Source organism: Balaenoptera acutorostrata, chromosome 8 (assembly GCF_949987535.1).
Source record: "Balaenoptera acutorostrata chromosome 8, mBalAcu1.1, whole genome shotgun sequence".
Classification (NCBI taxonomy): Eukaryota; Metazoa; Chordata; class Mammalia; order Artiodactyla; family Balaenopteridae; genus Balaenoptera; species Balaenoptera acutorostrata.
In genome coordinates, this window is record NC_080071.1 from 50,545,733 (window position 1) to 50,570,192 (window position 24,460).

The 24,460-nt window shown below is 37.6% G+C and overlaps 1 protein-coding gene across 2 annotated transcripts in view; it reads left to right on the top strand.

Annotated features, from left to right (window-relative positions):
• The window catches only part of GLS (glutaminase), a 77,504-nt gene extending 53,475 nt beyond the window's left edge, over nt 1-24,029 (top strand). For both annotated transcript variants that reach the window (XM_057551943.1, XM_057551946.1), the window contains 4 exons: nt 17,078-17,139; nt 18,277-18,353; nt 18,438-18,501; nt 21,282-24,029. In XM_057551943.1, coding sequence (XP_057407926.1) covers nt 17,078-17,139; nt 18,277-18,353; nt 18,438-18,501; nt 21,282-21,438 — 360 coding nt within the window. In that variant the 3' untranslated portion in view covers nt 21,439-24,029. The remainder of the gene's footprint in view (nt 1-17,077; nt 17,140-18,276; nt 18,354-18,437; nt 18,502-21,281) is intronic.
• Nucleotides 24,030-24,460: the final 431 nt, after the last annotated feature.

The following is a 24,460-nucleotide window of genomic DNA, read 5'->3' on the forward strand; positions in this document are numbered from 1 at the left end:
GAAAAGGGAGGAAGGCAGTACTACTAGAGAAGTTAAAAAGTGTTTTACAAATAATGTGCAAAATAGGTGCAAAAGTTTATTCATTTGTTCATTTGCCTTTATGCAGCAATTTGGAGCACCTACTACAAGACAGGAACTACTCTATGTTCTGGGCAAGATCACATGAGACATGATCTCATAGACCGTAAATACCAGAAGTCAATACAGAAAATAACAGCCTAGATAAGTAACTACGTAAGATAATTTCAAATAGTGTTATATCTACAAAAAATGAACTTATGTCACTGTTCTTTCTTAATAATTTTGAAATCTCAAACTTTGTTAAGCAGGCACCCCCAAAAAAGGCTAACTTAGGTACTTCAGTCTGTATCATTACATAGTTAATTGTTGAAGCAAGAAAAAGCCTTCTTTAGCTGGATTCTTGGAATTAATGGCCACCTGGGCCACTTGACAGAATATTGTTTATCTTTTTGGAATGTTAAAATTACAAATATTTTTAAGTATAGGAAACAATAAAGAACTTCTTTAAGAACTGGTACTGGTGATAATAGCCCGTTTGCAAAGTTTCTGCCTGATTCTGAGTAGGCTCTTCAATGCTCTAGAAGTCGGTTTGGGGGCTCTTCACCCATTTTCCCCACCCTCCACTCCCACCTCTTACAGCCACCAATCTGTCCTCTGTATCTATGAGCTTGTTTTTCTGTTTTTAGATTCCAAATATGAGAGAGATCATATAGTATTTGTCTTTCTCTGTGTGCCTTACTTCACGTAGTACAATGCCCTTGAAGTCCATCCATGTTGTCTTAAATGGCAAGATTTGTTCTTTTTTATGGCTCAGTAATATTCCTGTGTGTGTGTCTCACAACTTTTTATCTACTCATCCATTGATGGACACTTTGTTTCTGTATGTTGACTATTATAAATCATGCTGCAGTGAAAACGGAAGTGCATATATCTTTTCAAGTTAGTGTTTTCATTTTCTTCAATAAATGCCCAGAAATGGAATTGCTGGATCATATGGTAGTTCTATTTTTAATCTTTTGAGTAACCTCCGTACTGTTTTCCATAGTGGCTGCACCAATTTACATTCCCACCAACAGTGAACAAGGGTTCCCTTTTCTCTCATCCTCGCCAACACCTGTTGTTTCTAGTCTTTTTGATAATAACCATTCTAACAGGTGTGATATCTCACTGTGGTTTTGATTTGCATTTCCCCGATAATGATGTAGAGCATATTTTCATGTACCTATTGGCCGTCTGAATGTCTTTGGAAAAATATCTATTTAGATCTCATTCTTTAATTGGACTATTTTTTGTGTTGCTGAGTTGTATGAATTCTTTACATATTTTGGATATTAGCCCCTTATCAGACATATGATTTGCAAATATTTTCTCCCATTAAGTAGGTTGCCTTTTCATTTTGTTGATGGTTTCCTTTGCTGTGTAGAAGCTTTTTAGTTTGATATAGTCCTGCTTGTTTATTTTTGCTTTTGCTTTTGGTGTCAGATTCAAAAATATCATCACAAGACCTGTGTCAAGGAGCTTACTGCTTATGTTTTTTCTAGGAGTTTTATGATTTTAGGTCTTAGGTTCAAGTTTTTAAATCCATTTTTAGTTAATTTTTGTGTATGGTGTATGATAGTGGTCCAGTGTCATTCTTTTGCATGTGGCTGTCCAGTTTCCCCAACACTGTTTACTGAAGAGACTGTCCTTTCTCCATTGTATATTTTTGGTTCCTTTGTTGTAAATTAATTGGCCATATATGTTTGGGTTTATATCCGGGTTCTATTCTGGTCCATTGATCTCTGTATCTGTTTTTATGCAATACCATCTGTTTTAATTACTGTAGCTTTCTATTATGATTTGATATCAGGGAGTGTGATGCCTCCAGCTTTGTTTTTCTTTCTCAAGATTGCTGTGGTTATTTGGGGTCTTTTGTGGTTCTGTACAAATTTTAGACTTTTTTTCTATTTCTGTGAAAAATACCATTGTAATTTTTATAGGGATTGCATTGAATCTGTATATTAATTTGGGCAGTATGGACATTTTAACAGTATTCCGGTTCATGAACGCAGAATATTTTTTTGTTTATTTGTGTTGTCTGCAGTTTCTTTCATTAATGCCTTGTAGTTTTCAATGCAGGTCTTTCACCTCCTTGGTTAAAGTTGTTCCTAGGTGTTTTATTCTTTTTGATGCAATTGCAAATGAGATTGTTTTCTTAATTTCTCTTTTTTGATAGTTTGTTATTAGTGTATAGAAATGCAACAGACTTTTGTGTATTGATTTTGTATCCTACAACTTCACTGAATTTGGTTATTCTAACAGTTTTTTTGATGGAGCCTTTAAATTTCTATATATAATATCATATCATCTGCAAATAGTGACAGTTTTACTTTTTCCTTTCCAATTTGGATTTCTTTTATTTCTTTTTCTTGTCTTGATTGCTTTATCTAGGACTTCCAATACTATGTTGAATAAAAATGGTGAGTGGGCATCCTTACATTGTTCCTGATCTTAGAAGAAAAGCTTTCAGCTTTTCACTGTTGAGTGTGGTGTTAGCTGTGGACTTGTCATATATGGTCTTTATTATGTTGAGGTGCATTCCCTCTATGCCCACTTTGTTGAGAGTTTTTATCCTAAATGGATGTTGAATTTTGTCAAATGCTTTTTCTGCATCTATTGAGATGATCTTATGATTTTTATCCTTCATTTTGTTAATTTGGTGGAACACATTTACTGATTTGTGGATGTTGAACCATCCTTGCCTCCCTGGAATAAATCCTACTTGATCATGGTGTATGATCCTTTTAATGAATTGCTGAATTTGCTTTGCTAATATTTTGTTGAGGACTTTTGCATCTATGTTCATCAGCAATACTGACGTGTAATTTTCTTTTTTTGTGATATCTGTCCGGTTTTGGTATCAGGGTGATGGTGGCCTTGTAAAATGAGTTTGGAAGAGTTCCCTCCTCTTCCAGATTCAGAAGATGCATTTTTCAGTCCTTTTGTTTGTCTCCTCTAAATGTCTATTAGCTAAACTCAATTTATTAAAACCTTTATAAATCCTTACTTTTCACAGAACTCAAAGTTAGGGGTTTTCATTAATCCTATTTATGTATAAAAGTTCTGTGATCTGGAACTTTATTACCAAAAATGAATGTATCTTTGTTCACATCTGCACTTTTTATTTTTAATTAATTAATTTATTTTTATTTTTGGCTATGTTGGGTCTTTGTTGCTGCACATAGGCTTTCTCTAGTTGCGGCAAGCAGGGGCTACTCTTCTTTCCGGTGCGTCGGCTTCTCATTGTTGTGGCTTCTCTTGTTGCAGAGCATGGGCTCTAGGCACGCAGGCTTCAGTAGTTGTGGCATTCAGGCTCAGTAGTTGTGGCTTGCGGACTCTAGAGTGCAGGCTCAGTAGTTGTGGCACACGGGCTTAGTTGCCCTGCAGCATGTGGGATCTTCCCAGGCCAGGGTTCGAACCCGTGTCCCCTGCATTGGCAGGCGGATTCTTAACCACTGCGCCACCAGGGAAGCCCCTGCGCTTGTTTTTAGTATAAATCTTTTTTGGAAACCAACAAAACTAGAATGATTCAGTGATGAAAAGTGAAATAATGAAATATTCTATCCTCATTTAGAGACATTTACAGTTGTCCTATACATTTGATTTTTAGTTTAATGACTGTTAAATATAAGCAAAAATCACAAAAATATGCCATGTATACTAGACTATGAGGAAACAATTCTGCTATTAAAGTGTATTTAAAAAATAACTTCTGCCTTTCCCAATGCCTATATTCTGGTGGTGAGTGGTAAATGTACATATTTTCCATCTGTTCTCCTTTCTTCCAGAATTGCTTTTATAATAATGTAGTACGGTACAAAAGTGGTCAGGTAGTCCATTTTTTCTGTGAAGTTGCTTTCCCACTTATGTAGCTGTAAGAAAGTGGCTAAGACTCTTCTGGTCTCTAGGTTTCCTCTTCAATATTGTTAGTCCCTGTTTTACTTAGTTACCAAACAATTTTTCATCTCTTCTATATACCAAGAATTTTGTTTTCCTCTTGTGTGTGTTTTCTCCTCTTCTTTCCTGTTGCTATGTGTAGGTCCCCCACCAATGTCCAAAATTAGATCCTTTTATATAAATTAATACATATAACCTTTAAAATTATTTTTCTTTCTTTCTATTAAGAACCAGTTATCCCTCAGTATTTATTAGTTTTTGTTTAAACAGCACGTAACAGAATTAATTCAAGATATTTCGCTAATTTAATTTGGCAGAGGGTCAGATTTTATATAAACTAACCTTAGCATTATCTTGTTCATTATTCATTCATGAATTAGTTCTTCATTCAACTAGTGTTTATTTATTTATTGCCTATTATGTGCTAGAAACTGCAGAGTGCTTAATGTTTGCAGTGGTTAATGAGACAAGTATGATCCAGCTCCTGGTGTTTGCAATCTAGAGGGGGTTGCAGATATTGAATAAATCATTACTAAAATAATTAAAAGGTGATAAGTAATATGTTCATACTGATACATGTAGATCTATCTAGTTCATTTTAACTGCTATAAAGGAGGTGAAATGATATATACCATATGACACTTTTTATATACCCATAACAGACTTTTTGAGACAAATACACAACGTAATTAAAGTATAAGAACATGCACTCCAGTCTTCAGTAAAGCTTACCTCTGGGAGGAAAGGGAGTGGATGCACGGGAAATAGTTAGCTGTATCTTTAATATTTTATATCTTTAAAAAATACTAATCAAATATGATGGTAATAAATGAAAGGAAAAGTACAGAGGAGAGTGCTAAGAGAGGGTATAACACGAAGACCTCATTTTACCTGGATGAAGAGGTATGGTTTTCCATGAAAGGTGATAGTTAAATTTAGAATGAGAGGAAGGGCAGAGTAGGATTAATAGAATAGTCTGGTTTTAAAGGCTCCAGGACAGGAAGGAGTTTATTACATTTCAGAAGGTGAAAGAAAGCAAATGTGAGGCAAGGTGAACAGAGATTGGCCCTGGATGAGTCTTAGAGATAAGATCACATTATGTAAGGGTAGGCCTTCTCATATTTTAATGTGCATCTGAATTGTTAGTGTCCTAATTTTAAAATGGAGATTCCTAAAGCCCAACCCCAAAGATTGATTTTAAAATCTGCATTTTTAATAAGCATCCCAGGTGTTCCTGCTCCAGGTACTTCTCTGAACACAGTTTGGCAAACATTTATGTAGGGTTTTATATGCCATATTAAGAGTTCTGGACTATTCAAAGTGCAGTTGGAAACTTGAAGACTTTTACGAAGAGGAATGACATGATTTGGTCTTTAAACACTGCTCTGTGAGAACAGATTAGAGGGAGACAAAAGTTGAAGTTCTGGGCCCGAAATGAGATGTGGTAGTGGCTTAGAATAAGGTATTAGAGGTGGAAAAAGTGGATAGATATATGTTTAAGAGATGAAATTGTCAGCACTTGTTGATAGTATTTGGTGGGTGAAAAAGAATGAGATACCAAGTTGACTACCATGTTTTTAGTAGGAACAAAAGGGCAGTTTCCTCCTGCAAACTTTGGAAGTACAGAAACAAATTAATTTTGGTTGTAACAATTAGGGATCTGTTTGACTATAGATATCAGGAGGTTGATCAACAGTGGTTTAGACAAGTGGGATTATTTTTCTAATATAACAAGTCTGGGGGTAGATAATCCAGGACTAGTGTCATCAGTAAGGTATGCTTTCTGCTCTGACCAACCTTAGTGTGTGGATGTTAGACTTCATGCCTGCCACCTTATAGTTGCCAGATAGGTGTTTCACTTTTGGCCTCACTTGTATGGTCAAAGTAGAAGAAAGAGTGACACCTAAATCAGGTAAAAGAAGTTTCCCAGACACCCATCTGACACTCACTGGCCAGACTAGATGTAAGGGAATCTAGGGAACTATTTTTTAATTGGGCTTATTGCTACCCCTAATAAATAGAAATTCTATTAGTCCATACTAACAGGGTAGGAAATGGATAATGGGTAGGCAATTAGCAGTGTGTGAAAGCTAACGTCTTTTTGGCATGTCTGTATTTGTGAGATATCCAAGTAGTGATGTTGAGTAAGTGTCAGATACAGGCCTAGAATTTAGGAGGTTGGTCCAAGCTGGAGATAGAATTGTGTGAGTGGTCAGAATGGAAGAGTAGATTCAGAGCTGTGGGGAGGTATGTGAGATTGCTCCAGGAGACAGTGTGAAATGAGAAGGAACCCTAAGGAACTTCCATTTTGAAAGTAAGATAGAGTGGTAGGGCTCCATTTGGGAAAAGAGGCCAGAGAAGAGAAAATCCAGCATAGTGTAGTATCAGAAGTCAAAGAAAGAGAGTATTTTAAGAATTTTTGAGCAGTCATCTGTACCAAAGCAGATAAGTGTTAAGTAAGATGAGGAGTGTCCATTTACATGATGTCCTTCCTGATTTTCTTTCTTTTGGTGTTACAGTGTCTTTTTATTTAATAAATGATAATAGTAGACGGTAGGATTGTTTTTATTGTTTGCACTCAGAAAATACAATATTGGTAGCCCATATTGGTAACTTCCTCCCCACCTTCTAAGAATATTTTATTGGCTTTGAGATTTAAAGGTCAGAGAACTATTGGGAGTAGAGCAGGTTTGGCAGCTGATAGAAAAGTAAAGAAGGAAAGCTTGAAGTAGGTACAAAAGAGAAGAAAAGGCCAATAAAGTGAGATCCCTGGAAAGAGATGGAGCTCTCAGCACAGTGGAAGATTAGGTTTGGTGGAAGGAAGAGCATCTCCTCCAATAAAGTAGGTCATTTAGAGGCAAGCAGGCAGGTAGGTAGATTTGCAGATATGGTAGGAGGAGGTTGAGACAGTTTCTGTCCACTGGTTTCCATTTTCCTGAAGAATATGAAAGAAGGCTTTCTGCTAAGAATGAGTTGTGGGGTTGGAGTGAGGCTGTGAGGTTTCAGAGCATAGAGAAGATAGGAAATGTTTGTTCTTGGAGAGTGGGAGAGAGAGCTGAGGGAAACATGGTGACATTGTTAGAATACTATTGAGGTTGGTAACCACAGATTTATAGTCCTGGCAATCTGTTCTGTTGTACCTCCCACTCCCACCCCACCCTGTATCCTATAGATGTATCCCAAATTTGGGTTTAGGAACTGCGGAAGATCAGGCAAGGGGTTTTAGAGCATTTACCAGAAATTGATTTTAACAGTAGGCTTTCGAATGTACTTTAGACCCTTGCTACATAGAAGGCATGCTTTTAGGGTCTTTTAGACTTAGAAGGTCTTTTTTCCTTTTAGAAGCTGGTTCTACTTAAAGAATTTTCAACTAATATAGATTACACTAACAAGTGAATTTTGGGTATAATTTTGTCATGTCCATCCTCCTTGCTTCACAGAATAAAGTATTACTGATAAGAATTATAAATGTTTAAATATAGATAGGTGTAAGCAGTCTCATGATAAGGCCTAATTATGTATATATAAAATGTTATGTTGCTTTATTTTATTTTTTATTTTTTTAAAATATGTTTTTCTGTTGTTTAATTCTTCCATTGTTGTGTTTTATTATTTTATTTTATTTTTTTGGCTGTGCCGCACAGCATGTGGGATCCTAGTTCCCTAACCAGGGATCGAACCCATGCCCCCTGCAGTGGAAGCGCACATTCTTAACCACTGGACCGCCAGGGGATTCCCTGTTGCTTTATTTTTGAGGGTCTTAAAAACATCCTATTCTCCAGCAGCTTCTTGTATTATATGCGTGAGGAATATGTTCGCATAACTTGAATAGTAATCAAATAAGAACGTCTGTGAAGGCGTTTTGAAAAGTACATAGCACTAGAGAAACATATCGTTAATGTACCTGTTCTCTGTGTGTTGTCCATAAAGCACACACGTTGGAGTTTTCACAATAGAACTGTGAAATGAACATTAAAGAATGTAGAGACTTAAGTATGGCTCTCTGGAGACCGATGAAAATGAGGGATTTTTTATTTCCTAAAAGCAATTAGTAAGGATGTATTGTGGTTGGAATAACTGTAGAGTAGTCATGTACATGTGCCTTGCTTTGTTGTGGTAGCAGTATTCAGGGCATGCAAAGGAGAGTCAGGTCCTTTAAAATGAAATAATTCTGTCTCTATTGCTGCCAAAACTTTGTTTTGTTTCTCATCAGAAAGAGAACCCTATCTCTTTCAGGGAACTTGTTTGTATTTCCTTATTTTTAATTTATACCACATAGTATAGCATCTTGTAATTCCAGTGGCCCTGATCCTGATTTTTTTTAAAGTAGTATGTACAAGCATTTGGTGACCAATTGCTTTTCCTGTCTTCTTACTCTTTGCTTTTAGTTTCTTTGACTCTTTGGAGTTTTGTGTACTTGTCTTTTTCGTTAATAATAATTGTAAATAAGCATGACACTTTATCGTGCCGGAAGTGTGGCACCTTGTTTTCTATCTGAACACTAATGAATGTTAACTAATCGTCATAGAGTTTTATAAATATTTATTTGCATAAGAGAGGAAGAGAACCAGGAAGATAGTGAATATAAATAAAACTTTGATAGTTGTCAGTGCAGTACAAATACTCTTAGGTCTGCCACATGGAAAAGGCACTTTTGTTCTTCAAAGGAATAGCTGCCTTTGCCCTGCTCATTTCTATTTTTCTCCTGTTTGCTGCTTGCTTCTTAATTAGAGTGCTGTTTGTCAGCCCACACAAAGATATGTTGTTAGCTACTTTTATACTCAGATATAAAAGGAGGGTTGCTTATGAGCCCATTGGTATCTTTAGACCATTCATTGGCATTTACCAGAATAATATGAGCCACTGAGATAAGAAGTTTATTTGCTGCCAATGCTGTAGCAGTCATACTTGCTCTGTTCACATTAACCCAAAACTCGTATTTCATTTTCAGAGACTTAAAGAATGAAGATACTTTCTTTTTTTCCTTTTTGGTATTGATATGCTGAATTGAATGATTTGTTTTGTTCCTTTATTTTCTCTTCAATTAAAAAAAGCACCTCAATAGAAAATTAGTATCTCTGATTTCCCTATAGATTGTTTCTTAGATGCTATTTTCTGATTTTCTATCACAACATATTTTAGTCTTGGTACCATATTGGTGAGGAAATCTCATCTCAGGTTTTGTTAGGAATCTCTTGGCCCAGTGGATAATGAGTAGAGGTTGAAAGAACACAGACCCTGGCGTCAGACAGACTGCGCCTGAGCCCTCGTTCTGCCACTTACCAGCACTATTACCTTGCTCAAGTTCCTTTGAATAATAACAGGGACAACAACACTTAAAGCACTTAGTTCAGTCCAGGGAGAGTAGGTGCTATATATTAGCTATTTTGTTGTAAAAAATATATAATCCTAATTATTTTGTCTTCATGGGTTGTTAGATTTCTTTGATATAATTGTGACTTCTTAGTTTAAGAGTAAGTAAATTTATTACAAATTAATCTACTCATTGAGAAATTTTGAAAATGGTATGCTTAAGAGAGTTTATCACTTAGCTGACGGAGAGCAAAATGCAGTGTTTGGAGCTGCCATTTTGAGGTTGTATTTTGTAAGTGAAATTTCTATACTTTTTAGAGTAAAATGTACTGTTTGATTTATTCTTCTCTACTAAAATTATAGTATGAGAACCTCCTGCATTTGTGTAGAAATTTGGAAATGTGGTCATGAAATTGCTGAACTGTTATTCCTATAAAGGATTTTCTCTAATCCTCTGATCATGTCAGTTGGATTAGTTCTGTCTATATATAGCAAGAGTCATCCCTCGGTATCCTTGGAGATTGGTTCCAGGATTCCTCCTTATCCCACCACAGATATTAAAATCCGAGGATGCTCACAGTCAGCCCTCTGTATTCACATATGCGGAACCCACGGATATGGAAGGCCAACTATATATTAATAATTGTGTCTGAATAAGTCATTGGAAAGCTTAGGAACATGTGGCCTCATACTCAGACTGTCTAATCATAACTTTGTTTTACACATCCATACAAATGTTAAACTCAGTAGTAAGGGAAAGAGAGAATATCTTTGATCACATACACGTTGTACAGGTTTATATTTCTAACCTTGTTGGCAAGTGATTAATTTACATTTGCTGGAAATTTAAAGTTTTTCTTTAGCTACACTATACAGGCTTGTATTTTTTAACCTGACCTTAAGAAAAATATTTATGAAAGAAGGCTGAAAATTTATTTTCCTTAAAAGGCTATAAAAGGGCAAGTTGGAGGTAAGCATTTAAAACAGAATTGGATCTGGAGTGATGATGGTTTATTTAACAGATGGTGAAGAGTATCCGTTCCACAGCAACAGATACTGTAGTGAGCTAGAAATGAGAGAGCAGCTTACGTCAAACTGGACATAGTAGGAACAGAAGGATGGATTTTCAGTTACCTGCTTTTTTTCATTAAAGCCTTTCCAAAAGGACGAATTAGTCTTTGTATGAAGACAGAAACTAATGATGAAAAACAAGGGAAACCACAGTTTTGCAGTTGGTAATAGAATTGGAAATAAAATACTTGAAGTGTCAAGCCAATGTATCCATCTTCCCTCCCTCCCTCCCTCATCTCTCTCCTCCTCTACCTTCTCCACTCCTGTCCTCCCATATTTCCTTCCTTCCTTCCAGTATTTTGTCAAAGGATCTTTATGGATTAAAGTTAAATTGCTATTTAGTCTTTTAGTTTACTTCTATCCTTTGGATACAGTCTGAGATCTATTAAGAATTGGAAATGTATCCCAGCTACATTACTAATTCATATGCTATATGACCTTGAGCCAAGGCCTTTAACCTTAGTGGTAGTAATAAATAAAATTATATTTTACAGCAAGCCTGTCAAAGATGTTTAAAAACAGTTATAATTTTTTATGTTGAATTTTTCAAGGTCATTCACTATAAATTACTATAAATACAAAGTAATATGCTTATGTAATTCTAAAAATTGCTACTTGTACAGAATTAGGGTATTTGGGAGGAAGATACAAAAGATACACAGTTCAACTTTTAAACAGGCTCAAAATAAATAGAATGATAGGATTGGAGAGAGGAATGTCATGTTTTAGACTTGTAAAATTGGTAGAATCTATAACTGCTTCTAGCTTTTTTGGGAAAAAAAAGTATGATTTTGATATGCCAAGCATGCCAGTGTTAAATGAACTCATATGAACTGTTACATTTTTGTTCTACTGTTGTCATAACTTTGTACAGATAAACTAAGATAAGGTTGTCTGGTTCTGGCAGGTTCTGATAAAGATATTTGATAAGGAAAATCTAGTAGTACTGGAAAATCTGCAAATAAAAGGAGAACTTGGGTCTTCCCTGGTGGCGCAGTGGTTGAGAATCTGCCTGCCAATGCAGGGGACACGGGTTCGAGCCCTGGTTCTGGGAGGATCCCACATGCCACGGAGCAGCTGGGCCCGTGAGCCATAACTACTGAGCCTGCGCGTCTGGAGCCTGTGCTCCACAACAAGAGAGGCCGCGATAGTGAGAGGCCCGCGCACCGCGATGAAGAGTGGCCCCCGCTTGCCACAACTAGAGAAAGCCCTTGTACAGAAACAAAGACCCAACACAGCCAAAAATAAATAAATAAATTTTTTTAAAAAAAGGAGAACTTAACATTTAATTTATAAATTTTTAGTGGCTACCTGCCCAAGTGAAGTTTCTTTTTGCTAGGCAGAGACATACATTAAACATCAGAGTCCTTGATTTACATGGGCTACTGTTCTGCTGTATAAGCTCTGTTTCTTTGTACTGAGGAATGATTCATCAAAACACAGGCTCCACGCCTCTGGCAGTCACTGTTAGTTAACTCACTGTTTTCTGGACCCTGGCCTTCTTGACAGGTATTTCAAAATTAATATAACTCAAGTATCCATTGGGAAATTAGAATGAGGCTTGATCAGTGGCTAGCACACCTACATCCTTTGCAACAGTTGGCTTGGAGTCGGATGAGTCATCTTATAGGTTGTCCTCTCCTTCAGTTTGGTTTGTCATAGCAGTCATTCCAGAGGGTGTGTCAGTTTGAGGAGTATTTATGGAACTCTTTTAACAGGCCACGAAGTGGACTGTCCCTAAGTGAAATAACACTCCATCTGCTGTCTCAAAACTGTTAAACTGTTCCATTGTCTTTCTTGGCATTCTACTCATAGCTCATTTCTTGATTTATGCAAACCTTAAAAATATAGGTGGCTATTTGCTAAAGAGGCATTCGTAGTTTTAGTTTTAAATGGTGCTTTGTGCGTGTGCTGCCTCCTAGTGTTTTTCTGTCTTGGAGTGAATGACACATTTTATATTTCTCTGTGAGCTGAAACATGCTTGTGAATAAAGTGTTTGTTAGTAGTATACCCTCAAGAAATTGATTATACCCTAAAATCAGCCTTTCTTGGGTCTCATTAATAAGGAATTTTCTTTTAGAGCTTTGGAAATATTGAATAATTAAGTGACTAAGTGGTATATACGATATATAATAAAATATCTTCAAACTTGCTTGGTCTAAATACAGAATTTTAAAAAGGGATGTAGTTCATGCATACAGTAACTGAAATAAGTCAAGGATTTATTGCTTAGAAGGATAATATACTTTAAAGAGTAAGAACTATGGGTAGTTAATATATCAATGATTTGCACATAAGAATTCTGGATTTCTCTTGAGTAGTGGGGGAGATAAGAAACACAAGTAAATATACCATATGTGATAGTGCCATAGTGAGGCAAATGTAGTAGAGATGACTTCTGATTTAAGAGATTGGTGTAGGGCTCACAGAGAAGGGATTAAGAATAACATTGCAGTGAGAAATGGGTAGAGAAAAGGTACTTTCAGGAAATAAATAGTATGTACTATGGTTTAGTAGGAGCAGAAGGTATCTGATTGATGACTCCTTGGCACATGCTGTCACAGAGCACTATGTGGGTAACTGACAGCAAGCTACATGGATAGTGAATGCTGGATGGGATGCTTGGGGGAAGGGGCTTTGAAGCTAGCCCTTGCGGGAAGGGAAGGATTTGATTAGGAATCTAGATGTTCCAAAGAAAGGAGCATAGGCACTAAGATAAAAACAAAACAAGGGTAGTGAGAGAGACCAGTTTTACTCTGCTGAAGTTGAGGTTTACACTGAAGAATCTTGAATGCAAGGCTAATGAATTTAAATTTTATCAGGAATGATTTGGGGATTTTTTTTTTTTTTGGATACTCCCTTGCTGAGAAACCTTTAGTGGTCACAGCACCGTTTTGAGAAGGTGATTAGACGTATGTGGGAAGGTTTTGGAGGGTGGAAGAAGGACTAGAAGCAGAGGCCCCAGTTAGGAGGCTTGAATAGATGTGGTAATGACATTTGAAGAAGTGAACGTCAAGGGAGGTAGAAGAATTAATAATGATTACAATTTAATCCCCAAATGCCGGTAGCAATTTGAATATTTGATGCTTCTGGAGAGAATATTGATTTAGTCAGTTAACACTTGTTAATTGAAATATAATTGACATATACCATTGTGTAAGTTTAACTTGTACAGCGTGTTGATTTGAGTCAACCTATATTTAATGAGTACTTATGTGTGGTAGGCACTGTGGTTATAGTGGGGAGGAGAAAAGACAAGGTCTCTGCCTACTTGGACCTTATGTTTAGTGGGGGAGACAAGAAACGTGTGTGTGTGTGTGTGTGTGTAAGTGTATATGTGTCAGATAATGATAAGTCCTCTGAAGAGAAAAGCAAGATAAGGGATAAGGAGTGATGAAAAAGAGGGCAATGTTTTAGAGTCAGTGAGGTAACATTTGAGTAGAGACCTGAATGAAGTGAGGAGTGGAGCTTCCTCACTACCTGGGGAAAGAGCATCCCAGGCAGCAGCGCAGCAAGTGTAGGCCCTGAGTGCCCCGAGGACCAGCAAGAAGACACACCTGCCTGGAGAGAGCCACAAGGGGCAGAGCGGTAGGGAATGAGATGCACAATGTAACCAGGGAACAGAGCATTTAGTGTCCTGAAAGCCATGGTAAGGAGTTTGGATTTTATTCTAGGTTTCACAGAAAGTCACTGGGAGTGCCACAGTCTATGTTTTCAAAAGATCCCTGTGGCAACAGAGTTGAACAAGTGGAATAGTTAGGAGGCAGTCCGCCAGGTGAGATAAGGTGGTGACTCAGAGCCTAGGGTGATAGTAATGGAGGTAGTAAGTGGTGGGATTCCAAGTATATTTTGGAGGTGGGGCAAATGTGTTTGAGCTCGATGTGGGTTGTATGAAATAGAATGCAGGAATACTCCCAGAGTCTATATGGTCGGTTTGCGTGAATTAGAAAAAGCTAGTTCTGCCCCTTGGTGTAAGCAGACCCTCTCAGCACGTTTCTGTGAAGAGGGCTCCCTTCCTCCCATAGACATACCTGGGTGCTGGGCACCAGAGGTAGGTGAGAGGAGCACGGGCTGAGTACCCCTACTTGGCCCGGCATCCTGGTGGGGGGCTCAGTCTGTGCCATCAAAGGCAGCAGCCCTGGATCATGACTCAGTTTTTGACCTCAGCAACTGGATAAATTGTAGTGTCATCCCAAAATGAGGGACTGTGCAAGAGGAGCTAACTTGGGGTGAGGGAAGGTGGTGGAAATCAAATTCTAATTTGAGCAGTGTCAAGTAGGCAGATGGATATGGACTTTTGGAGGCCAGGCCATTGGGGCTACAGAGAGGTTTGCTCTCTGTAGTTTGAAATGACAGCATGACAAGCAGGTGGAGCTGTAGAATTAGGGTTTAGGAATAGAGATTTAGATTAAAGATGTGTATTGGGAAGTCATTCTGCCCAAAGGGATATATGAAACCTTTGAGGGAAATTACATTGAAAAACAAGAAGTACGGAGACTGCCTTTGGGGTATTATCAGGCAGTGGAAAGTGGGAAATGACTCTGCAAAGCAGTCAACAGGAGGAAGACCCTGGTAATCAGCATTATGGAAAATGAGTGAGGGCGGGGCATGTTGGAGAGGTAGAAAGGATCAGGGCTAAGGAAGGCTGCTGAAGCTTTTGAGGGTACTACTGAGAGGTAGTAGTGGGTATGAAGGTAATTTGCAGGGAATTAAAAATATAAACTACTTTCAGAAAATATGCACTGAAAGGGGGTAACAATGGGGTTATATATTGGTTTTTCAAAATAGGATGGTTGTGTCTGTATTAAGGCAGAGATGAGGGAACCAGTAAAGGAGGAAAGGAAGAGAGAATAGGTATTCGAAGCCGGTATTTTGCATAAGAGAGGAAGGAGAGATGGAAACAATTTATCATCTTAGTAAAGTTGTGGTTAGGGGTCATATGTTTTGGGGGTCACCACTGGTATTAAAGGTCTGAATAAAGTATAAAAGGGAACCAATAAGAGAAAAAATTGTCAAGCAGTGATGAGAGACCAGTTGGAAATATGAAGAATAATTTGTAATAGCCCATCGTGTTTTTCTGTGGACCCAAGAGCACAAGGGAATTGAGAATTCCAAACTGATCCAATTTTTAAACGTTAAGGGCACCTGAAACCGCGGTTCATAACCCAGAAGAGTGCATATCAAAATCACCTGGAGACTTTTCAAAATATTGTATCCCCTAAAATGTGTCAAATTGAGGTGTGGGAATAGGACGACTAGAAATGGGAGGAGAGATGCTTACATATACTTTTAAAACATTCTAGGTGATTCTGTTAAACTCCCACCCACATTGAGAAAACTGTTCTTGACTTGGGGGTTAGTAGGAGACTGACAGAGTGCAGGCTGGGCAGGAGTAGTAAAGGGTATCCCGAAGGGAAGCTAATGGACTGAAAGATGAAGAGTAAGGTTTTTTGGAGTGATCTCAAAAATAACAGTAAGTAGCAGTAAAATTTGGGGGGTGTGCTCAGCTGGTTACGTTCCCGTACTGCAGAACTTTTCATGTGCATACGAAAGGCTCTGTATCTCCAAGAAGGGGATTTAATATTTTAAGAAAATAGCTGACCACGGAACCCTTTTTTTCATGGCGCCTTTGTGAACTAGTTTCTGCAGAACACATTTTGAAAATGCTGAATTAGGGACGTCCAGCAATGGTTAGTTCCAGTTCGATTTAAAAGTTCGCAGGTTGTGGGAAAGGGAAGCTGTAGTGGAAAGGTAGAATGTCCAGGTTAAGATCTAGATCTTCCAGGGCTGTGCCTTTGTTTGTGGATAGCTGGGTTACTTTCCATCCCTCCAGGTAAACTGTTTTCTACCATTGAGTCCAATATCAGTTGGATCATCAATATGAATGTTGAAGTTGCAAAGTTTAAGACAAAAGTGGGGATTTATGAAGTATTTACAAACAGTGTATGTTCAATAGTTTGGTTTCTCAAAAACAGGGTTGGATAGTCTTTATGAAAGCAGACCAAAATCCAGTGGCCTTTAGGATAACTAGCCTCTTCCTTAATTAATGACAAGAAAGTGGATAATATCAAAAGAAGATACACTTTGAATTCCTGGAGTGCTCAATGTCAGTGACTTAATATTTTGGGAGTTTATCCACCTTTTGGGCCGAGGCAGTGTCACAGGCTCTGAGAATGCCCCCATTTGTACTGCCTGGCCATTGAACTGAAGACTGCCTTTCCAGTGAAGTATAGTAAGTTTGAGATGATTAATACTGAATGTTGTCTCTGAAGATTTCCAAAGAAGCCAGTGATTGGTGAGGACAGGGATTGTTGGCAGGGATTAGACATTTATATAGCATGACTTAGTTTTTAATAATGATGTGATGTGAATTTTATGAGTATACAAGTCAGCTCCCACCACTGAGACATACTAAATGAGAAAGGTTCCAATTTTCAGTTGCCGCAACTATGTGTGTTTCACAGGTCAGAAGTTTCCATTCTTTTGTGCCAATTGATATCATTCCATTCCTTCCCTCATGTCTCTTTATTGTTGGATTTCCCCTCATAATCCTCTATTTAAAAAGAAAAAAACACACGTGTGTTCTTTTTAGTTACAGCAGTATACTTACGATAAATTTTTGTGTGTGACCCAGCTGAAGTGTTCAGAGCACATGGAAACCACTTACCTGGTGACAATTGTACATTCTATGTATTTATTTTCCCCTGTGGATACCTGAACTTTCTTTTCTTCACAGGTAAAGTCGGTGATAAACCTTTTGTTTGCTGCGTATACTGGAGATGTATCTGCACTTCGAAGGTATGTTAACAGGGTGGGTTAGCATATGGCTTACAGATGTTTATGAAGTTGCTTCTGGGCAAAGGGCCACTTTAAAGCTAAATAAAGTCTCACTGCCATTTTCCTCTAATAAAAATGATCCAAAGTTATATTAAGTTCCCACTTCCAGTGCCTTAGTCTTGCTGTACAGCCTTTCCTTTTCAACCTCCTATAAAAGCCCAGTCCTCTGTTTTCCCAAGTGGTAACTGTTCAATTAATCTGGCTAATTGGTATTAGTGTTTTACTGGAATTGGACAATGACTTTTCAATCCCCATCTACCCACCACTCTCCATCTTTGGAGGTGAGGGGGGTGGTGGGCAAATAGGGGCACTTGGTGTTCTGCAGATCCGCAGTGCTGGAAAGGCCATATAGGACTGTATACTTAACATAAGGTCTCTTGTAGAGAGTTGCAACTGAACTTTAAGGTGGAAAAATGTCTATGCTTAATTTCCACCTTCATTTTAAAGTGTGATTAGTACTTGCATCAGCAGTATTGTATTATAAACTTCAAAGCTGCTAAGAGAATAGATCTTAATTGTTCTCACAACAAAAAAGAAATGAAAATTATGTCACATGAATGAGATGTTTGCCAACACTACAGTGGTAATCGCCTTGCAATATACAAATGTATCAAATCAACATGTTGTATACCTTAAACTCACATACCTTTATTTCAATAAAAATGTGCACTTAATTTTTTTAATTTTAAAGTCTGATTAGTACTTGTAATCTGTAGACTGTAAAATGTTAAAGAATGGGAGCCTTAGTGAAAACATTTAACTTTAGTATAGTTGTTAGTTTCTTGCCCTTCCAATGCGCAAATTTAGGGTATCGTTGTGCCACCATTCTTGTGTTTTGGAGAATCATGTAATGAAGCTTAATCCTGTGAGAGATGGTGAACATTTCTTCTTATCCAAAAAGAGCAAAGCTAAGGAAGAACGGTGAAGTGGCATTTACTCAAGGTGTCTGTGTACTGGTTAAACAGGGTGTCCCATTAGTGAGCCTGGTGAAGGATGACACCTGTCTCACAGGACCTTAGACTGAACTGATGGAGGAAATGTTACAAGAGTGAATTAAATTTTTTATATAATGAATAGCTATACTTAACAAATTTTCAGATTTGCTTTGTCAGCTATGGACATGGAACAGCGAGACTACGATTCTAGAACAGCACTCCATGTAGCTGCTGCAGAGGGTAATATATGAACCACTCATTTATTTTTTTTCAGACTTAATTTCTACTTAATACTAAAACCTGCTTGTTTTGTTTTGGATGTAGGTCATGTTGAAGTTGTTAAATTTTTGCTGGAAGCCTGCAAAGTAAATCCTTTCCCCAAGGACAGGTGAGCCCTTAAGTTACTTTCTAACATATAATTGGCACGCCAGTGTTTTATCATACAGGGCTATAATAGTTAAATGGTGGTATATTTAAATCCACTATGTATATGTTGGAGTCGTTACTGAACTTGCTATGGAGCCTTATAAAGGCAACCAACAAAACCTTGTTTCTGTTCAGTAGATCATTCTCTCTCCTGTATCCTCTTTCTTACCTAAGAAGGTCTCTTAGAATTTTCTTGGTTAGCCTGTCAGTTATCATATTGTATGAAGAAAACAATTCTTGGTGTCTGGAAAAATAAAATAGGAATTTTATCCTCGTGGGCCTTTTGACTACACAGGGTAGACAAGATAAACATTTGCAGGGGCATATTAAATACGTGTAAGGAGACTACTGTTAACAGACCTCTAAAATGAATATATTGGAGTTTGTTGAAATTCCTGGATTTGGTTGGAGTCAGTTTTAGAAAGCTTCATGGAAGTTGAATTTTAACCAGTGCTTTGGGGAAGAGATGAGATTTGAGGGCACGGAAGGAAGAGAAGGGCACTCTAGATAGAGTGGGAGAAATAATGCCTGGAATATGTTCTGCTCCTCTCCTCTCCCTTCTGGTCCACATGGCAAATTGACATTCATCTTGCTGTAAAGTACTGTTCACAAAGTGGATAGTCAAGGGAGGGGTAAGAGTGCAGCTTACATATATACATATGCTTAAAGTAAAGCCTGTACTAATATACTGGCACGTTATATAACTGGAGTTACATAACTGGATGAGTCAGTGAGTAATGAGAATATAAAGGTTCAGAAGAACAGAAAAAAAATACTTGGTGGGAGAGGTTTGATATTTATGATTAGGAGTTTGGGTATTTGAGGTCTATATGAAGTAAGTTTGGAGCAAGTTGATTATTCTCTAGCTATTAGATCTTTCTGTTTTAGTAAGGTTTTACTATTTTTTATATTAGTGGTTTGGGTTTTATTAGCTCAGCTTGCAAGATATGCAGAAAAGTTATGACATCAGTGTCTGAAAACTGTTAGCAATTTTATAAGTATGGTAACACTTTGATTACCTAAAATCATGATCTTTATTGGCAATATTCTAAAACCTCATGTTAGGGTGACAATTCTCCCTTTTATCCTCAAATGTAATGCCCATACCAGCTCTTTCTAGAGCAAGAAACTGAAGAGAGTGTTTTCCCCTGCCCCCAGTATTTATAATCCCAAGTAAAACACTATTACAGGCTGGAAATATTTACTGCGCTTTGCATGTTTAAGGATCAAAATGTTTTGTTTTGGTTTTTGCCCTAAATTGGCCTCTAGGAATGTGAAAGCAGAAACACCCATCTGAGAGGCAAAAGTTAGCTCAGTAACTAACTTGGTAACTGAGTATTCATGATTTGAGAATGTAAGCTAGACCAACACGTCTTTTTTCTCTATTTCATAGAGTCAGTGTCACCTCAAATTGTAAAATAGGCTTGAGCAGATTTAGTGTATGCTTTAGAGCTGATATTTTGCATTCCTTCATGGAAAAGAAGAGTTGTAAAAAAAAGATAACTTGCAGTTAACATTCAGTTTTTCCAGAAAGAGATAATTATACGCTGTAGATGATTGAGAAGTCACCCCACCTCCCGGTTTCAGGCCACTGACTCCCTAACTAACTTAATGAAGGCCAACGTAGAAGTAAAAGGCAACTTAATTCAGCAGTTTTTTGAGAAGCGCAAAGATACATGTAAAATGTTACTTACCTGATTTTAAAACTTAAGACCAGGTTACCAAACTTTATTCAAAAATATTTTTTAAATGAGATTGTTTTAAAAACCTTTGAGTTCCATATTGGGGCCCCACTGAGAAGGTAAAAGGTTAAGAACAAAGAAAGAAGGAAAACCAGAAGCTGGTGAGAGTGGCGTGTGAAAAAGTGGAGTCAGAGAGCCTGGTAGCCATGGAGAAGTGAAGTGACATAAAGCAGAGAGTGGATGAGAAGAGAAGCTTAATAGTTTGTGAAGTACTAGGGGGCTAATTATCATGCTCTGTCATTTACTTGGGTTGTGATTTACAGGGTTGGCTCCTCTTTCAAAAGGCTAATTAGCTGATTAACCACTGCTGGCAACTCTTCCTTTCTTCTTGTCTCCAGTCTTCATCTATATGACTCTAAAGAGCACAGCTCAGAAACACACTTCCTGTGGAAAGGGTAGCTGTTCTTCTGGCTGTGCAGTGGTCCAGTTGAGCCCCGAGAGTCCCATCCTTACCGGAGATGATGAAAATGTCAGTTCCTCTGAGGCCAGTCTTGCTCCTCCAAAGTATATTTGAGCCCTAATAAGATCGTGGTTATTACCAGACTTCTGAGATTTACTGTGATTTTACATTGACAGGAACACAAATTTTCTACCAAAGGCTAGGGTGATTGATAGATGCTATAGAGCTGATTTTTCTTTGAACATTCTATTTAAAGAGTGATCCTTTGGGCTTTCCATGAAGTTAAAATTTAGAAATACTAGAGTCTGTCTATCTATCTGTCAACACTAGAACTTCCCATTCATAAGCACTTAGATAATGTGAACAAGACCCTTTTGCAGAAGGTAGTTTTCTCTTCCTCCCCATATCCCAAGTTGTCTCCAAGACCACTTTTTGGATTATAAATCCCTTTCTGCATTTCATCAATATTACTTGTAATATTGCTTAAATAGCTAAATTTGAATGGCCCTTTAACCGGCATTTAAAATCTAAGAATGCTGGATTATCATCTTTGTACAGAAATTACCTAATGACCCAGTCCATGCTGTGCTACTTGTTTAGGTGGAATAATACTCCCATGGATGAAGCGCTGCACTTTGGACACCATGATGTATTTAAAATCCTGCAGGAATACCAAGTCCAGTACACGCCTCAAGGAGATTCCGACAATGGAAAGGAGAATCAAACCGTCCATAAGAATCTTGATGGACTGTTATAATGGTCTTAAGCCCAAGATTTAAATCACTTACCTATTTAATTGTGGAAAATGATTAGGAAGAACATGTGTATTTCTATCTGGTAGTGATGTATATTTTACAACATTTGTCATTTCAGTGTTACTGGAGTTTTCTTCATTGTGCACACAGGACAAATCTGATCTCTTTGGGAAAAAATAGAAATAAAACAATCTCCCTCCATAATGTGAGCAATATTTACCTCGCGCATTGTATAATTTGATGTAAAAGAAACAGTTACCAATGCTAGCTTAACTGTGTGGTCTTTGTGATTTATTTTTGTGTATTTTGTGAATTTTCAATTTATGGTGATGATCTGCTGATATGCATTTATAAATTAAACTCTGTTGTACAGTCTGTCCAAATGGATCAAGGCTGCCTTTAGAAGCAAAACAGTGTGATTTTCATGACTTCAAATATGTACTTAGAGTGTTTGAACAGTTATATGCACTTATGGTTATATGTTTGAAATATCTCCTGTCATCCTAGCTTCATGATGTGACTCTAAAAATTATAATAGTTAATAACTATTAGTAGGATAGACCAATTCTGACTAGATTGTATCAGGGAATCTGTTTAAGATATGTTTGGTGACCAAAACATATGTGTGAATGTAGTTAAAATAATTTTTGAAATAATTTCCTTTTTCTATATCCCCTTAGACCAGCCTCTCTTCCCAGATGTTTAGCTATTTGCCTCTTTCCTTTAGCTGGGAAAGTGGGTGCTGGCATACTATGCAGTTTTCATGTTTTCCACAATAAATCAGAAAACGCCTCATGTACCTGGCATCCGAGCTGTAACTATGCCATTTGTCTATAGGAGATGAACCAGAGACAAATTACTAAGCTAAGTAAGTACAAATTAGTCAAATTCATTGGCCAATAAAAGGAAGGAATGTGCTACTGCAGCTCTTTAAGAAGATATTTTTCAGCTTTCAGGATAAAGATAAATTCAGAAGTGCTCTAAGCTACCAAAGTTATTATGAAGGTATGGGAACTGCTACAAATAACATTTGTTTTTAAACCTGTCATTAAAAGTCTGCATCAAGATATTTGTTCTATTTGGGGGATCACTAGATCACTCCAGTTTTCTCCTGGTTTTCTACCTTATGTTTTTTGTGGACTTTTTAGAGTTTAATAATAAGAAAAGGCCATTTCATTTTAAATCGATACCCATCGTTTGTCTTGGAGAGGAACTGCACACATACATTATCCTGTCATACCTCAGAGGTAAAAGGGTATGTTAATAAGGACTTCTGATATTAAGCAGACACACAGGCACATACGCACGCACACACACACACACACACACAAATGGACTTCTTTGAAGCTGTGTTTAGTGAAATGTGCAGAATCCTCAACTACATGAATGCTGGTTGTTTCATTAATATACCAAATTCCTTTTTTTTTTTTTCTTTTTCTATCAATCAGCACACACTGCTGCTTCCAAGCTTTATCATGCCTAATGGCTCCTTTCCCACTCCAGCAGCCTCCAAGTGTTTCGATTATTGCTTCCAGTCTAAATCAGTGACTTCAGCCATTGCCCCCTTATTAACCTAGACGTGTTCTTTTGGTGGAACGCGCTGGTGTTCCTTAACTGAGCTGCATCAGGCATGAAGCCGTTCTCGTGTGTGTGCTTCTGTGGGGAGTATGGTGGGTGGGTGTCCAGCCTTGCTGCTGTGTTCCTGCCTCATGGATCTATCAAGACATGTAGACAGGTGGTATTTGTAAAACGCTGCAGAGGAACAGCATTATTCCCAAAGATATTATGGGGCAGACACTCTTTAATAGAAATCAACTGAAATAACTGCTCAAACAGCAGCTTGCTCTGCGTGATTTAAATGAAACATTAAGATGGTTCAATTACACAGCTTAAAGATTACCAATGATTTTGAGGCTTTTCTCTAATAAAAACAGGTTCTAACTATTATTTGGGAACAAAGAGTTTTCATCTTTTCTCAGATCATAACTATTTTGTGAAATCTTTGTGGTTTAGTTAAATGTGCCCTTATTTACCCATGAGGTTATTTATGACTGTACACTGATTCCTGCTCTGGCTGTTTGCTGTTGGCTGGTGATAATAATGAGTACATTTGATTTAAATGCTTTTAACTGTGCTGTTAACTGCTGCCATCAGTATACTCCAAAGATCTTTTTGTTTTGGCTTTAGGATCATATGTGCTTTTTCTGTACCACAGAGCTCTATATGGTGGTGTTTATTTAAAGCTTTGTATACACTGTTGTTTTCGCTGGTCTCAGTTCTAATTATCATCTCATCTTTGAGTGTAATGTGCTGTACCCCACTGCTGCCCACACTGCCCTTTAGCTGCAGAGCTGGATTAGCTATCAACCATTTAATGCTGTTACCTGCCTGGCAGGGACTGAATGACCTGATGTTGGATTTAGATTCTTCCTGGGGATTGTACAGCTATGAATGTATTTGCTTCCAGAACCTCCCAAAGTGAATCTAATCTTAAAACTGTAAGTTGTAAGTATTCTGAAATTGGAAAATATTTATTTTAAATGAAATTAGGTAGTGTTGCTTTTTACAGCTTAATAAATACATGTATCAAAAAAAAAACTGAAAATGAATTTGTTTAAAGGTTTTCTCTTATATCACTGGGTTGGGAATTCCACTGAACACAGGAACTATGTCGAGGCATTTTTAATGCCTTCTGTGGGCCAGGTACTATGCACGATGTCCAGTGGGGTTACCGCAATGACTAAGATGACAATTCTGTAAGCAGTTCATCCCTGAAGGTGAGAAGACAGGCAGGCATGTTTCTAGTCCTCTTAGAAGCTAACACTATCCTTTTACAGTTAGGAGGTGCTCAGTAAATATTTGCTGCATTGAATCTTTCACTAGGAGGGTTCTAACCTCCTTTAATGAGAAGAGAGGGTATTTTCACAAAAGTCTTGACATCTATTTGTGGAGCTGCCACACTGGGGTCTGCGTAGGACAAGCTGGTAATGGCAGCTCCCACCTGGTCCATGGGTGTGTGAAATG